This window comes from Dicentrarchus labrax, unplaced genomic scaffold (genome assembly GCF_905237075.1).
Source record: "Dicentrarchus labrax unplaced genomic scaffold, dlabrax2021, whole genome shotgun sequence".
In the NCBI taxonomy this organism is placed as follows: Eukaryota; Metazoa; Chordata; class Actinopteri; family Moronidae; genus Dicentrarchus; species Dicentrarchus labrax.
This window is the reverse complement of record NW_026136720.1, coordinates 10,746,929-10,764,526: the sequence shown is the minus strand read 5'-3', so window position 1 is coordinate 10,764,526 and position 17,598 is coordinate 10,746,929. Positions and strand designations below refer to the sequence as shown.

General features: G+C 39.5%; 1 protein-coding gene and 1 long non-coding RNA gene across 16 annotated transcripts in view; one reads left to right on the top strand and one right to left on the bottom strand.

Annotated features, from left to right (window-relative positions):
- shank3a (SH3 and multiple ankyrin repeat domains 3a) overlaps positions 1–17,598 on the bottom strand; it is a 195,524-nt gene that overhangs the window by 22,118 nt on the left and 155,808 nt on the right. For all 15 annotated transcript variants that reach the window (XR_007881177.1, XR_007881179.1, XR_007881178.1 and 12 more), the window contains one exon: positions 2,637–2,712. Coding sequence is in view for 11 of the 15 variants with exons in the window: in XM_051381372.1 (XP_051237332.1) it covers positions 2,637–2,712 (76 nt within the window). In the remaining 4 variants the exon portion in view is untranslated. The remainder of the gene's footprint in view (positions 1–2,636; positions 2,713–17,598) is intronic.
- Positions 150–17,560, top strand: LOC127352752 (uncharacterized). Its single transcript, XR_007881181.1, has 2 exons — positions 150–544; positions 16,205–17,560. It is a non-coding gene; the product is annotated as an uncharacterized LOC127352752 (long non-coding RNA).

Genomic DNA, 17,598 nt, shown 5'->3' with positions numbered 1-17,598 from the left:
ACACCATCCTGTCACACACAAAGAGAGAGAGGGGCGAGAGGGAGGGCAGAAGAGTAAAGAGGGTCGGTCGAGGGGGGATTGGAAAGTGGGAGGAGATGGAGGTGCACACACATACACAAACACACACACAACAAAAAAAAACAACACACACACACACACCTGCACTGTACTTCCTTTCCTGTTAACCAATCAAGTTAAAAGCGAAGCAAGCAACCACAGCTAAGGATTCCCAGGGGTTATACCAGTATTTGGAGAGAGACAGAGAGAGAGAGAGACACACACACACACACACACACACACACACACACACACACACACACACACACACACACACACAGACAGATCGAGCGAGAGTGCGAGAGAGAGTCCTTGTGATTGAAGTATCTTTGGGATAAAACTTAAGAGTGAATCAATCTTCTGGCTGATCCTGCAGATGAGACTGCAACTGAGGAGGGTGTTGAGGGCTTCTGCTAAAGAAACTGACTGAGACGACTCGGATGTAATATTATCTCCTGACTAATGACACAGAGAAAAGGAGGCAAAAGTAAGTGAGCAGTTAATCACTCTCTGATTTTTGAGGTGTGGTGGAGGCTGTTAGATGGTTAACCTGTGCTGCTCTGCACACACTTCAATGTATTTTTTTTCAAGCCACACATCTATATCAAAAGCCTGTGAGCCAAAAGCAAAGCAGAGTTAGTAAGGCAGTATTAAGCAGCAAAGCGAATATGAGTATGGATGGCTGGATGTCTGTGCAAGCAAATATTCACACCACCTGTTCTTATCAAAATGACCTTCAGGTAAGAGGTAAGTATGAGTTAAAATGGTTTTAGTCTAAATTTATAATGGTGATAGATGGGTATAAAAGGAGGTGGGTAAACTAAAAGGCACATTTCTAATGCAGAGCAGTAAAAGTTATTTTAAATGTAAAATATTAAAACTATAAGACTATAACCTTCATTCCTATATCATAGCTTAAACTTGATGTACACAAAAGACAAAGAAATTGCGGCGTCTTTTCACACCACACTTTTACAGAGGGGACTGCTGCCAGTTTACAGCCTGAACACTGCGAAAAAAGCCATGAGTTTTGTAGTATTTGATGATTTTCTGCATTATTAGTTATCCTTCATCATGGCTGAGGCAGATGTAAAGGCAAGTGCTCAGGTTGCAACTCAGTAGGCGGCTGCAGTCTCCATTAGCTTAGTTACACTTCACTCTCTCAGACTTACCAAGGGAACACAGAGCCCCTGCTGCTGGAGCCAGGAGACCCGTAACAAACCTTTCTGCAGGAGGGAGGTCAAAGGTTTGGTTTCATAAAAAGCTATCTATCCACTTTTGCACCAATTATTATGCACAAAAACTGTGTTGGTTAAGCATCACTAAGATGCTGTCTCAGTCCAAACCCTTTTATCCACTACGCTTTCATCTCTGCTCTATGCCCCAAAATCCTGCATAAATGCAATATGTTCACTGTCCTTGTTCAGAAACTCTATCCGCCTACATTACTCAATAAAAAAAAATTCTGCTGTAAGACTCAATTTAAAATGGTAAATATTTCCTTGAAATAAACCTGTCCTTTGACATTTATGATTCTAATATCCCTCACACTATAATTCTAAGAAATTGTACAACGTAACTTAATAGGTTTCTGTCCTGCTTGGGCTTTTTGCTTGCATATGCAACTGGTGTTTTATTCAAACGTTTATATGTTGCATCGGCTCCTTAAAACCTCAGTCTCACAGCTGTAACCTGGTGGGATTTCATGCAGTGTTCATTACTGTTGCACCTGTAACGTATGTGACATCATTTAATATTTTTCCAGGTCTCGACTAAATTATATTTAATTAAAAAATACTCACTGCCATTCCAAAACAAAAATATATTCATATGACATATTACCTTGTGTGTGTAGACTATCACAGGGTAGTGGGACTGTGGTAATAGAGCTGTGGTAACAGCAGTGACATTTAATCCAACTAAAACCAAGAATGCAAGAACCTGACATTTTATGAAAAGCAAGAAAGTGGGTGGAAACAATAGTCATTCAGACTTGCACTGTGTCTCAAACTGACACAATGTGGAATTAAAGCGGGAATTTGCACTAAACAAAATCGCATATAGCTTGCTACTCTACTCTCAGCCAACAAATCTAACTTAGAAGACAGGGAGCATTCTCTACACAATTAATGTGCGCTTGAGACAGGGAAGGGAAAAAGAAAAGACATACTAAGAGTCAGAAAATAAAACATTTAAACAGCTTATACAGGAACATCCTGGCAGCAAATCAAGAAAACATGAAGCATAGAACCATGCATGTGCCTGCACGCATGCATGTAGAGTATATATCATGCATGTGTATGTACAGTGCACAGACACCCACACATACAGACAAAAAACAAACTGTTAAACAGAGTTATGCAACACAAATTCATTTTAAAGTTAGAACTGAGTGCACTGGCAGTCCTATGCCTTTAGATGGCAGCAGCTCCATAGCACTGCAACACCTTCTCTCATGGACTTTATTTCCCCTATTCAGGTAAGGAAGGAGTCTGTGATATGACTGTTATAGTTCATGCAGTACAGTATACAGTAATACACCTTGCAGTAGCATGCTAGCTAAGAGAAAGAGGCCGTACCTGTATGAGGTGAAGTTGTCGTAAGATCCCACAGTGTAGTGTCTGAACAGTCTCTTTGTGCGGTCTTCCCGAGTTTCTGTAAAACACATCAAATGCATCTAATCAGAGAATCCAGTACATTGAAGGTCTGCATTAATATGCCCCCATTATATTGCAAGCTGACACTAAAGGCTACAAACATCTTGAAAGGCAAAAATGAAAATACATAAATGTTTTCACATTAGGTTGACATACTGTATTTAAATTGAATCATCTGGTGTTTTTTTTGTATGTATTGTACACGTGATTATGGTATTAAGTAGAGTTGAATTTAGATTTAAAAGAGAAGATATATAAACTGTGAAAAAACAAACCACTCCTCGTTTTTGATCTACATAAAACAAGGCCTTACGCACACTGAATATTGAATAGTAATACCATCAAATTTTGGCAAAATTATTGTTATGATTTCATATCAGAGGCACTCTTGCAATTACACATACATCATCCAAGGCTTAAATTGCTAGTGCTGTGTCTTGGAAGCAAGGTCAGCCACATTTGCCAGTGTGTGCAGCATTCTGTCACAGAATTGAGTAAATGAGCTGAATCCAGAAGCTTCCTAGGAATGCACTGTTCAAAAATCATTTAGGAAGGACACGGTTTATTTTTTGGTTTAGATTTATTTCTGCGAGTCACGTTTTTCCAAATCCACAATAATCCAAAAATTTAAAGGCTGTTTCCACTCCAGCTCCTATGTTCGTATAAAAATTTAATTCAGTTAGCACAGAGAGGAATTAAGCTACCACAGAGAGGTAATCATCATTACCATTCGTCATTTATCATAGCCCACTGTACCAGAGTATAAATGTGACATGGCAATTTTTTGTTTATGAAATAGTTAAACAATTGCATAATTCTGTGTTTTTTTTAAAGCCAGAAAATGCACTAGAATGGGAACCATGTTAAGCTCAATTGATATAGTGTGTGTGTGTTTGTATCTACAGTATGCCTGTGGTGGTTTACTGTCAGCATGTAGGTGGATTTATCCTATGGGAATGCTGATAGAGATCGATGCACTCTCCCCATCCCAATAATACACACTGCACCTCCACTAAACAGCAATCTGCTGACTTCACACCACAAGACCCTTTCAGGCCACACAGAAACTCCTAATTGGGCAAAGCTGTGAGAGTGAGGGGCGTCCTGGTGGTGATGTGAGACACATGGCATGAAGCCACGAGCCTAGCTTGTAATCTTGGTCCCCTGCTTCTTTCCTGTCACTTTTTACTGTCTGTTATCTAATAAAGGCAATACATCAAATCGTTTGAGATATCCTGTATGTGTGTGTATGTGAAAGAAAGAGACATGTAAAGAGGAAAAAAGGAAAAGAGATCAAAGTAAGTGAGCATATTTGAAGTGGCTGGCATCCTCAGATCCACTTTAGCCTGTCCATCTGACTGTGTGTGTGTGAGTGACAGTCTGTCAGCTGTGAACAACTTGAAGCTCTGATAACTGCATCCATTGACACTTGGTGACACACTAGAAGGGCAAAAAAGAAAAAATAACAATAAAAAAAAGAATGTAGCAGTCCCCTCCAAATTCGCGATTTTTATGCTTAACTCTGAACCTCCGTCCTCTGCTCTTCCCCTCTCATCTCATCTTGTATTCTTCATCTGCCTTTCTTTTCTAATCTTGTTTGTCTGTGCGGTGGTCTTCATTCTCCAAGAGCACTGCTCTGTGAATCTCAATCTCTCTGGTTCTTACACATTCATTTGTTTCAGCATGGTTGCAAATGTGTAGCTTTTCTCTTCCCTCACTACACATGCCCCACTCACAGGAAGGAGGCTGTTTTAATGAAAGAACGAACAAAACCAAGCTCTACCTATTTGATAACAAGGCCCATCTTCTCCCAGAGCAAGAACCTCAGTCATTTGGTCAGTGAGTCACCTCCTGGTCACTGGTTGCGATCATGCGTGTTTGACTTGTGGCTTAGTTGAAAGGAAAATTCTCCTGCAGTTGGTGATTCAATTGTCTGCTCTGGAAACATTTTTTTTGTTAGATTATGTATTTTCATGTAATTTCAATGAATTATCTGCCACAAACAGACAGGCATGTCAACCACAAATGGCTATTTGGAAATGATTGTCAACATTAAGTTTTGGGCTCAGTCCATCAGGAGAAGGAAGCATGTGACTCTTTATGAGGTCCTAATTTTGCTGCAGCGTTCAATAATTCAAGGAGAAATTAAGCTTGAAAAAATACAAAGATTTCTCACTAGTTTTTCCAATAGCAGAAACTACATTCAAGGGACACATGTCTTATATTTTCTATTTTGAAACATCTCTTGCTGTCTTGCTTTTACTATGTAATCAATTACTGCTCTCTCCACCTACACAAATAGCCCGACTGAAGGCAACAAGTTCATGTCTGTTCTCTGAGGGTGGACGAAAGTAATTCTGGGAAATATATCAGAGGAAATTTCAAACTCTACTAAACTTTATATTGCTGGAATTAAAACCTTTAGGGGTTTATCTGAATTGTCTTTTAGGAAACCTATAGTACTCATCCCTGTGGAGACACATGCCCCCTTCATGTGGATGAGGGTGTAGTTGAGAACACGTACGCAGGGGGCATCTTCCACCCGGCACACACTTCTCTAGACTAGGTTGAAAGGTGTCTTGGCAAACCGCTGAGGTATAGGATGTTATGGTAACATTGTAAGCAGCAGATAAATGTTGTCACCGCCCACTCCTTCCAATCAGACCGTCTTTGTTTAGCTGTCTATGATACCAAAAGGAAGCCAAGTGAATTGTTTGTTCTGACATCTCATAACCTGGATGACTAAGACGACTGTATACAGACACGAAATATGGAAAAGCACAAACTAAAATAGAAGTTGAAAAGGCAGGTTGAGGGAAAGTAGTCACATGAAAATAAAGTGTAACATTTCCTTACAAAAACATAAAAGGACATTTAATTGCAGATTGATCAAGTGTGTGAGCATCGAAGAATGATATGCGTAATTAAGAATGAATGAGTGTTGTTGTGAGGTTATCGGTTTTCAGAGGAGGCAATGGGGGAAAAAAAGGTGAGGTGAGGCTGGTTGGAACTGTGTCTGCATTAGAAGGTTACTCTACACCCACTCTTGTGCGGAAAGATGTGGCATTTCTTTAGCACTGGTTGTTAAAGAGAAGTAGTTATGAAAAAAATGGTGATATATGGGGGAGAAAGTTGTAGAAGAGTCAGCACTTGTCTTCTCCTGCACATTTACAGTCTGTCTTTTACAGCACATGCTCATTGTGGATGTGCAAAGTGACAATATTTAGTGTGTCTGAGTGGTATATGCATTTGTGTATGTACACTACGTGTGTGTGTGTGTGTGTGTGTGTGTGTGTGTGTGTGTGCTGTGTCCATATAGTGTGATACCAGATCCAGTGTAAGAGTGTGAAATGCAGCTCATTCATCACAGCTGTCATCTGTTTTGTAGAGCCAAGGAGCATCTAAAGGTAGGGCCCTGATAGTACAGATAACCTAAACTCCACTTCCATCTATCACACACACACACACACACACACACACACACACACACACACACACACACACACACACACACACACAAAAGACAGGGAACGAGAGACATGACAAAGGGCATCCAATGAGCATACAGGCTGTTGCTTAAGTTAATGCACATTGGGAGGGTTTATTATTTTGTTTTGTTTTGATGGGAATATCGGAGAAGCGTCTCTCAATCTGCACCACAGAGTTACAACATCTGGGAGTCAGAGGGGCAGCTAAGTGCACTGAGATTCCAGAGAAAAACAAAAGATTATGAAAACGCTGGATGTTGCTCATGAAATGTTTGTTATACAGTCACGTTGAAATAAAACATGTCAAACAATTACTACCTAATCAAAAGTGGCAGTTGGTTGGCTTTTACACATGCTGTCGCTCTTTGGAGATATTGTTTATAGCCACATGAAACATTCAGTTCCTGTTCTCTTTCAAACCAATACCACACAATGTTGAAAGAGCTACAGTTTTTAGCAGAACAGAAACACAAATAAAGAAACAGTAAAAAAAGAAAAAGCTTTTGCAAAATATATCTAAAAGTAAAGAAATAGCAAAGTATAATGGAATAGTATTGAAAGTAAAAACAAGCAAAAAGAAAGTGAGGAAGGAGACGAAGTTCCCTCGGACAACAATATGAAGGATGACTGCCTCTGAGTGCACATTAAGAGTGGTTTAATACGAGTGATCTGGAGAGAATGGCATTTTAAATAGACCGTAGATGCTGCATCTGGTGTGGTCTGTATAGCACATGAAATGTAGAATTGAATGTAAAAGCTTTATTTTGAGTCGCTTGCTGATGGACAGATACTATGGGTAAGACAGACACAAGATAGAAGTCTCTATCACAGACTGTTATGACACAGCAGCTCTCATGTCTACACCCAGGCTCATTAAAGCTTTTATGTTCTCTGTTAAAAAACACCTGGCGCTTACTTGGTCTTACCAAGGAGAAATTATCTGTTGCATAGGAGGTGATAAATTTCACATTTCTGATGACAGTAAACACAGTTTTTGTATATCTATATGAAAAAGGCTGTTCACACCTGCAGGTCGGTTTACACTTACTTGACAAACAAACCCAAGAATTCCAAACATGAAGTCTTTTGGTGTGAGAGGTAACCTATGCATTGGACAGACGTATCCTGCATCATTAGAGTTACTATAGACTATGGAATGGGAAAAACATTCTTGTAACTGATGCTACTCTTCACTCCTCTTAAAGGCTGTACTTACAGTATCTTTTCTGGTAGTTACGAAGACACCACCAAAGAGGCTCATAAAGAAATACCTGTCAACCCATTATTTTAAATAGTGCTTGACTCAGTAAAAATAATGCACAGACAGAATCAGAAAAATGGAAACAACATGTTCTGTAGAGCAGTGGTTCTCAAACTTTTTTCCTTTTGAAATATTTCTTCAGTCATGTACCCCCTGGCCAGGGCAACATATCTTTGGGAATATATTTATAAATGCCTATATAATCTTTATATAATAACTAAATTCATGGCAAACCAATTTTTTGGGCTGCAGTCATTGGGCTACACTGAGAATCTGTTGCTCTCAGTGGCAGGGAGGCAAGTGCAGTGATCAAACTCTTTCCCAGAGGTCAGAAGTTTTACTGCAACTGACAGTTTATGGCTGTTAACGATTGCATTAAAAATCCAAATACTGAATATGAAATGTGGTTTATCGAACCTACACTTCATTTAACTTATTGTATAATTATTAGTTATTATGGATGACTTTTAAAATTAACATCTTTCTAACATTAACACATCCCCATTTGAGAAAGAGCAATATGCTTTTATAATAGCTTCTACATTTTTATATCATATAACACTGTGACTTCTCTGCTATGCGTTTGAGGCTGGGAAGCAACTATAAATAAAACAACATTCATTCTTCAGTGTTAGTAGCCAGCCTAATACAAAAAAAAAGCTGTGACAGAAATTGTGCCCCTGGCTAGGCAGCTTCTTTGTGATCAGGTGGCTTAGTTAAGCTTTAATTTAAGCACTTGACATAAAAAGAACTGTGCGTGAAACAAAAAAAAAGGTGTCACTGTAACTGTTACCATGGTTAGCAAAATACAAAATCCTCACGGACCTTTATAGTCACTATTTTATAATCAGTTGTCCAATCATCCCAAAAATCATCAATCATGTACAGTACAGCAACGTTATTTTCCTTGGAAGTAATGAGGTTTAAGTTTCTGATGGTAGTGCTGCAGCTTTAAGTTTTTCCCTTTCTATCATGCACTGTATTTACCAACATCACTGAATTCTCACTCACTTCCAGAGATAAATGCTCTACATCTGTCTGATCTACAGACTTAATGTGGTGTTGATTGAAAGGTTTTGTTATGAGCGATAACTCATCCATAAAAATGTGAGAATACTGTAAGCAGTTTGTCTGTTCTTGCCGGTGATAGCTGTGAACACAGAGTGTTAAAGTTAAGATAAAAGCATATTTAGCACATTAAGCTATATGTCATGCTGTCACATCTCTGCTCTTTCTGCCTGCCACTTCACTGAGAGGTAAATTTTCCTGTCTTAGCCCACAGTGCTTCTCCATTCTGGACAGATTGTAACACCTTCCCTGTCCTTGTCTGAAGGACGCAAGAGGCACGTCACATACACACAGCTGCACGGAAACGCAAACCAGTACAGACACACACACCATCTCTGAACCTTGCTGAATGAGAATTAACCTATGCTGCTTTACCACTGATAAGAGCTGCAGACAAACATACGCACACACTCACACAAACACTTATCAAGTGAGCCTCATTGACTTTTTAATTCTTTTCTTCCACATCCCAACTCACCCCTCCTTTCCCTTTTCTCCCTCTCTCTCTCTCTCTCTCTCTGGCTCCTCATTCATGTTGTGTATGTTAACCTTCTAAACCAGGTGGATAGAAGACTAAGCAGGGGGCATAGTAAACTCCGAGGGCTTCCTACACCTTGAATACTAAAACACTGTTTAAATTAATCAGAACAATGCGGGACTCTCTGATGTATCAACTTCCCAAGAGCCGCACAGCCTGTGAAGAGATGCCTGTGGCATAGGAAAAATAAAGACAGAATCATCCCCTTTTTCTTCTTCTTTTGTGCTGTCACACAATGTGCCTGACGTTCCACTGATCCAACAGGGAGTTGCTGTACCGTGCTATGTGGATAGGCTACCCCACTTCCACATAGCACAGAGGACAGAGCAATGGGCCTCATGCGTTAGTGTTTTCTTATTTTTCTCTTATATTTGTTCTCGCACAAAGCAATAAGAAGAAACTAATAAAATGACAGTAAATGAATGCATTTATTCCAGTAAATTAAACAACCAAAGTATCAACTGAAAATGTGAAGTGTGTCGGTCAGAAACATCAGTGGTGTTAAAGTGTGGGTATGGGGGTCACTGGTCTAGAAAAGCGCAAAGTGGCACCAGTGTAATTAATGCTGTATGTGCAAAGAGAGAACTCTCTGAAAAAAAGGTTTGTTCTAAAAAATGCCAACTAAAACTATTACAGCCACTGGACAAGGCCAGGAAAATAAGAAAACAGCGCAATTGAGCCACCACTGGAGAAGTTTCTCTGTCAGGGGTGCAAGTGCAGCCAGGTTGAGGTGTGACTTAACCTGACTGCAAGGTGTGATTCAAGGCGTGATTCTGTGCATCAGATTTTATTTACATTTTGACTGAATGGAATAGTTTTATATTGAACATTGGGAGATGATGCCTTGATGTGCACATGAGTATAGTCAATTTATCTGGGTCTGCTGATAAGTGTTATATGGAGACAGCTGAATGTACTGTGATGTTAACTGGAGGATCTAGATAACTTTGGGGACCACACGAGTAACAGTGGATTGGGATATGTCAGACCTCTCTCTGGAAGGTTCCCTGTGGTGTTAAAAATTTGAGGCTCCAGAACGACACACGGGTTCTGAAGAATCCGCATCAGTGTAAACATTTAAATCTATTAACTGAATAAATATTTTTTTACATTTTCTTCTGTGTTTTCATAAAGTAAATTGTTCTTTCATCATCATTATTAATACTTCACAGCACAAAACAGTTTGGTTTTTGTGTGTACTGGCTTACGTGTGGTCTAGGGCACTCTTAATTTCTAATCTAACCTCAGAACAAACAAGGAGTATGAAAGTGATAAACACCAGAAAAGTTATTAAATTATTCTCACACACAATTCAAGATCAAATATGATCATTTTAACCACGATAAAAATGCTTCTGAAACAAATCACCTACCCTGGCTTTAATCTTTTTCTGTTCTGTTCATATTGGGATTTCAAACACACATATTCTGTAGCTGTGGGAAAATATTCAACATTAAAAGGTGACAAAACTTAAATTGTATGAGCGCATACTTTTGATATGGGTGTGATGGTCTAGTAAATCTCTTCATCAAGCCATTTGTCTGCATACATGGACATGAAAAGGAGAATGTAGGGTATCTTAATTAACTGTGAAGTGGAGGGTGTCAGAACAGAAAGATGAAGAAAAAACAGAGTGGAAAGATTGGATAGGCCAGATTGAATAGAAGACTTAAATAGGGTAAACCAGAAGGGAAGGAGGGGAGTAGATGACAACAAACTGACAGGAAAATATTTCTAAGAGTTAATAAGTCTATTTTCTGCAAAATAGTCCTAATTTGTGTCTTCCAAAACAACCCACATGACAGTTCCAGTTCAGATTGATAGTTTTCTGATCTGCTCTCTCTAGGGTTCTGGTTTGGTTAAGTTATAATACTTAAGATTATATAATAAATCAAACCCCCATTTTTTATATCATAGAGTAATTTTCTTCTGCAAAAGCTATTTAATGTATGTACATTTAGTTATTACTTCACTATATAGTCATTGTCATTGTGTCATTAGTGAGGGAGTCCGTCATCCCAGCACTGGGTTAAAGTTGCCTTCACACGCATGAGGAACTGACAGGAAACAATGCATGCCTGTAATTCAGCATCCAATTTTAGTACCATTATACTGTACTCCTTCAAAAACTCCTTCCCCCCCACACCTTTCCAAGTGAAAGTTATTTTCAGTGTACTGTATCCTTAGGATCCATTCATTAAAAAGACATTGAAATCATTCATTCAAGTCTTACTCCGTTATGTACAGCATGTATATTTTTGCGACACATATTTGAGAGGGAGGAAGAGGAAGAGAGGCGGTCTTGAGTGACTCAGCATCTTTGTATCACTCAAGGCTCACATTTACTGAGTAGTACGGTCAGTGAATGAATCAATGCACCGTTCTCTCACAGATTTGATCAGACACACGTTCTTCACCCACACGTTTTCTTTCATATTGCAGGTTTCACCACTCATTGTAAACTACAAGCAGCAACACAAAGACGCTCCAGCGAGTGTATCCCTGTAGGTTTCCTATTTTCAAAACAGTAACATTGTATGTGTGTGTTTGTGTGTGTGTGCGCAGATGGCAAAGCTGCTATAATAATGTCCTTCCCTATTATGCGAAGCACGTGTGTTTTTTGCAACACTTAATTATCAAAGAAATTAATTGGTATTACTTTCTACTTCGAGACTTCAAGACATGAGAAGGAGGGCTTGAGCAACTGTGTATCACTCAGGACTCATAACACGTGCACTGTGTGTAGTACGTTCAGTAAGTGAGTGTGGATCTGAGTGAGTGTATCCCTGCAAGTTTGCTTTCAACTGAACTGACTGAGAATGGATCGTTCCAGGAAGTGATTAAGTCCAGTTCCTTCGCTTGAAAGATTTGTTCTTTCGAGTGTGGCCACTTTTCTTGTCACTTTTGCTTTTGACAAGGTTGGAAAACAAGTACAAACTAGTAATGAGAACGTTACATCCTAATGCTGCTGCTTCACATTTAAAGTGTTCATCTGGTGAAACCCAGGGCATATTGTATTGTGAAGCAGCCACAGGAGACAGCGTATTTGTCACTGCAGTTAGTGCTGTTTTGATCATTCATAAAAAACATCTATCTACAAAACAAGACGATAATTTTTGACATTTTCTTAAAGTTTAAAAAATTGCAGGGAGTAATGGAACAAGAAGGAGCAGCAACAGATGAAGAGCTACAGGCAACAGGCTGTGACCTGCGGTTGTATGGAAAGCTACTCGTGCAGTGTGAAGCATGAAATCAGACTACTTTATTAAAACAATGTGAGTTAGTTTGGTTGTGCTGTAAACGGACGCACAATTTGCTCTTCTTTTGTATTTCTGACGAAGTAGAGGCTCAAGGAGTGTTTGCTGGCCTCAGAATAATGGGACTTGTCGTATTAAACCGTATGTGGTGTTACCACGTGAACCATGGGTGCAATTAATCAATCAGGAATGAAATCTTAAGGATTACAACTTTAAGGGAAAAATCATGGGCATGGATGAAGGAAAGATGGCTGTCATCATTTCAACTATGACGTAACGTGAACTGCAGTTTCTGGTGTCACAGTTACACACTTTGTCTTGACCTTGTCCTTATGAGGTTTTTTTTTGTGTCACACTATTTCCACCTTTGCTACTGAAGAAAGAAAAAGTAATTATTGACACAGGTCAAGAGGTTACATGTCGTAAATATAAGTTGTTTGATGTGTTTGAACAAAAGACTATGCTGTCATTTTTCTGGCAAGGACAGTCAGCCTATTTAAGTCTTCTCTGGTGAGCCTTACATACGCCAAGACTTGCTGTCTAACACTGTCGAAGCCAAGAGAAAGAGAGAGGGAGTGAGGGAGAGCAGAGATTGTTTCTGGATATAAACTCAACAAGACGCTTTGATCAGAGTACAGACATTGCAAGACAGGCTTTTAATGAAATAGAATAGGAGGTGAGATCTTGAATGCCACCACTAAAAGAAGAAGTCATCAAAGCAATAAAGTGTACGAGCTGGACAACGTTTTGCCAGGGCTCTAAAAGTTAAAATGTTCTGCCCTTTTATTTCATTAAGACCAATAGAAGGTCACCTGAGTAATGGGATTTGTTTGATAATCAGGACATATCTCTATTAAAAAGGGACACACCAGTCAGAACACTCAATTACAAACGGTGATCAGAGACCAAACTGCAATGGGATGATGCCAGCCGCGACATGTCAACATGCTTATGTACACAGAAGCAGTAGTACACTTTATGACAGTACTCATGGGTCGGACCACACCCAGCTTCGAACCTGACCTTCATTTGATCTCAGCTACACACCTGTTCTTTGTGACTGCACTTTGCACGGTTTTGACGCTACAGTAGGAGTCTCCAGTAACACATTTGCCATGATGACACACACACATACACACAGAATCAGAAGATGAAAACAACCTAGCAACACGGTGTCAGTTTGTAAAAAATGTCATGAATAAAACAAAAAAGCTTTCCATTTGTGGACCAGGGTGGTGCTAGGATGAAGAGGAGGCGAAGGATAGCAAGAACAAAGGAAAAAGTATACAAATAATCTTCAAGACCTTCAATTTTCATCTAAGTGGACATTGAGAAGACCTTTAATGAGTTATTTGTTGAAAAAGTATTTATTTCACAAGCAGTCACATTCTCTCTCTCTCTCTCTCGCTCTCTCTGTTTTTTTCACTGAATCAAGCTCCCAATCATAGTCACTTAAATCTGTAGTCGTGTACACCCTCCTCTCCTAAAAATGGAAACGTTTGTATATTTGCAGACACTACACTACTTTTCTGTCTTTACTACATATCCCCTTTTGCTGAGTCATATTGTTAGCATCTCACATTTACAGAGGGGGTTATTTTTTTTTAAGATAGAAGAAGAAGAAGAAGAAGAAGAAGAAGAAGAAGAAGAAGACTTTTACATTACATGACTATGACTGAGCATCTGTTTGCCTTCTGTAGTTGTTGCTGTGCTGACGTCAGAACAGTGTAAGTTGTGAGTTGTGGGCAGGGCGTGACTTACCCCAGTACAGGTCATGAAATGTGGAGTTTGGATGTTCTGCCTTCACGACCGTTACCACCCCATCAATCCTGCTACACAGCACAGGCAAATCTGACACCATGACTGGACAACAGTCCATTTTCTCAAATATATCTTCCTCTCTAAGACTTTGACAAGGAGGTTACCCCTCCAGCCTGCCACTGGTCCATCTCCCAGCTTGAATTACTGAGAAGAGCTGGGTATGGGGTCCCTTTCATCCTCACCTAGAGACAACAAAAAGCGTTCCTGAAACTTCCATGTTGTCCAGACAAATATTCAAAAGTCTTCAAACCATTTTCCCATTGAAGGACTCCCAGTTTTCTTCTTCGTTTTGAGAGTGAAATAAGACTTGTGTCACTGTCTCTGGCCTTAATGTCCCATTCTGTTTCAGCCTCCAGCAAAGAACTCCAGCATATATTTTACATCTCTGCTTCTCTGCTGCCTCCTCTATCTCAGAATTGGTTGGTTTGTTGTAGTGCCTTCCGAGAGCTCGTTGTTACCGTGTAAGTGTCGGAGGCAGAGACCAACGGCTATAAATACCTTCGTTCTGTCAAAGTGGAAGCCTTGAATAATTCAGTCAAATTCAGACAACAAGAAGCAACTACTCCACAAGCTCTTCAAACACTATGACAGCTCATCACAACATGCCTTTGAGTCAAGGTCAAGACAAACAGAGATGCACTCAGACAAACACAGACAAAAACACACATATTTTAGGAAAGAGAAGGGAAGCAGGAGAGTAGGAGTGTTCAGTACAGGAACAAATGTATCTTCAAGACTGAATCCAGAATCTGAACTAAATGTACTATGTAATCAGCAATGTCACTGATCAAATCAGTGGCTTTATGGATTGCAACTTCCCTCACTAGTGACTGAAAGCATCATTGTTAACTCAGCAGTAAGATACATCTTATTTTAAAGTTTACTAAACTACAATTAACACCCTGCAGTCTTATGCCTTCACCAACTAATCCTGTTGCACTTTACATCCTGTCCAGAGTCATATAATATATGTGGTGATTACTTTGATGGACTTGAATAAGACTGCATAAAGTGTGAAGGGTAAATGGAAGTTATCGCGATATTGATGATACATATATATTATTCCAGTCAATATATATACATGTAGATGATTACTATGTAAATAGCTATACAAAATGTAGTGTTTGGTTTTCTCCTAACATTTTTACTCACTTACAGAATCAAAGTTAGCTAGGTAAGCTGTGTCACAATAACCTTTGACCTTGGAGACAAAAGTGTCACCAATTCAGTGTCTGACCAACTGTAAAATATGGACACAGTCTTTCGTTCCTGAGTTATTGTGTTGAATAACTGCCAAAAAAGGTTTTTCCAGAAAATGTTGTGATATTTACTGCATCAGTTCTTGAGTTATGACCAAAAGTGTTTTTGTCATGGTCATTTTGAGATCACATTAACCTTTAAGTCAATTCATTGTGAAATATGATCGTCAATTCTTAAGGTGTTCCTGAGCCTCTAGCCACGTCATTCGTTGGCACAGAGGCATAAAAACGTTGACACCGTCCCTCCTCTCTCTGCATAACCTCTCCACAGTCCACTAAATAAAGGCCAAAAAAGATAAAGGCAAAAGCAACAGCAAGAATCACATTGCAGATTGGTAGCCATTGGGCTATTCAACTTTAAGCAATGCTTAAAGTGGCATAAAAAAACACCCACACACTCCACCCATAAAAGTATATGATCAATACAACACTGAATTGAGAATTTTGTTCCACTCAGGTTCATGAGATATACATGGGTTTAAGTTACTTCTACCAGTGCATGCTGTGTCCAAAGCTTCTTTCTCTCCAATGCTTATACAGGCACAATATTGAGCTGAATGTAAGAAAACAGTTTCAACAAGCAACAGGTATAATTAACTTAGAATCCATTATGTATGTTATGTATAATCCGTTATGAATGGTGATGTGATCACTTACTGTAGATGTGTATTGATGTGCCTTAGAAAATGACACTTAGCTTAAAAACAAAATAACTAAGTAGTAACTATGAATCTTTTAACTGAACTGAGTAAAAATATCCAAATCAAAATTTGTAATTCCCTCCTTCCAACTGTACAGGAGAGTGGGCAACTGATGCTGAGAAAGAGATGGAGAGAGGGAGAGTGAAACATGAAGGAGGGAAACAGGGGCACCTTGGTGTTAAGGTAGGTGTGTGATTAGTCATTCCCAGTCAGAGCGATGCTTTACAGCTCTGCAAGGTAAGTTGCTCTGTGTGTGCGTGAGTGTGTTTGTGTGTGTATGTGGCCACATTTCTTAGATATGTGACACATCATAACAGTGAAACACAGTGGTTGTCAAGTCATGGCAGTGAAAGAGCTTATGTAAACAAAATGATTCAACCAACTGTGTCTACGGATCACTTGTAGGAACGACAACTACCAGGTGAATATGGTGTGTAAGAGCAGCCATTACACTGTGAAATAGTCTTGACTTTTAGAGAGAAATGCAGAGCCTACCCATGTGTGTATGTGCTTGTTTATTTGTGTGTGTGTGTGTGTGTGTGTGTGTGTGTGTGTGTGTGTGTGTGTGCAGGTGACCTGCTGTCATCCAATGCAGCCCCTGTCAAATGTGATATGTCTCCGCTCCACTGTGAGACCTGCTTCAGCTTTGATTCATTGTTCAAATAGCATTGCCATCTATTATGATTTGATATGGATCTCTCCTCCAGAGGGGGAGAGATGGCTCAACACACTCGACTGACTTCTGATGAAAAGTACAGATAGTGGCCATCACTCTGCTGCAAACAAACAAACACAACACCCACATACACACACACCTGCACACACACTTTGTGTTACCGTAGGTCACTTCATGTGGACTTTTTTACAGGGGTAAATGACAGGACTCCTCTTGAACTTTCAGTCTATAACACTGACTCAGCTAAACGTTAATACCAAAGACATGTCATCTAACCTGTGGTTTATTCTCTCTCTCTCTCTCTCTCTCTCTCTCTCTCTCTCTCTCTCTCTCTCTCTCTCCCTCTCTCTCATAAGATGGATTAGTTGGCTATGCTAATCTATCTGCTGACTCCAAACAGTATGTAGACAAGTGTGTGTGCATAAGCATAGGCATGCACCTGTGAAAAAGTGTTTCTATTTGCATGCACATGCACATACACTACTCCATGGTGTCAGTATTTGCACACTCACTCTGCATTTTACAAGTCGCCGCTAGAGAGTTACCGACTGAACTCACCAACGACATGAGCTTGTACAGACAATTTTATCGCACCATGAGAGAACTTAAATGAGAGTAATTTGTCATTAAAAGGTAAATGCTTTTCTGTTACTTATTTTTATGGGCTTGCTCAGTTTAACCTTTGAGAACACTAAAACTACAGACTGAATAAACCTGAACAATAAGACATTAAATGTTAAACTGCTGCTATAATAAATCACAGCAAAAGATGGACAAGGTTGGACTGGTATTTTTTGGATTTCATCTTAGATTAG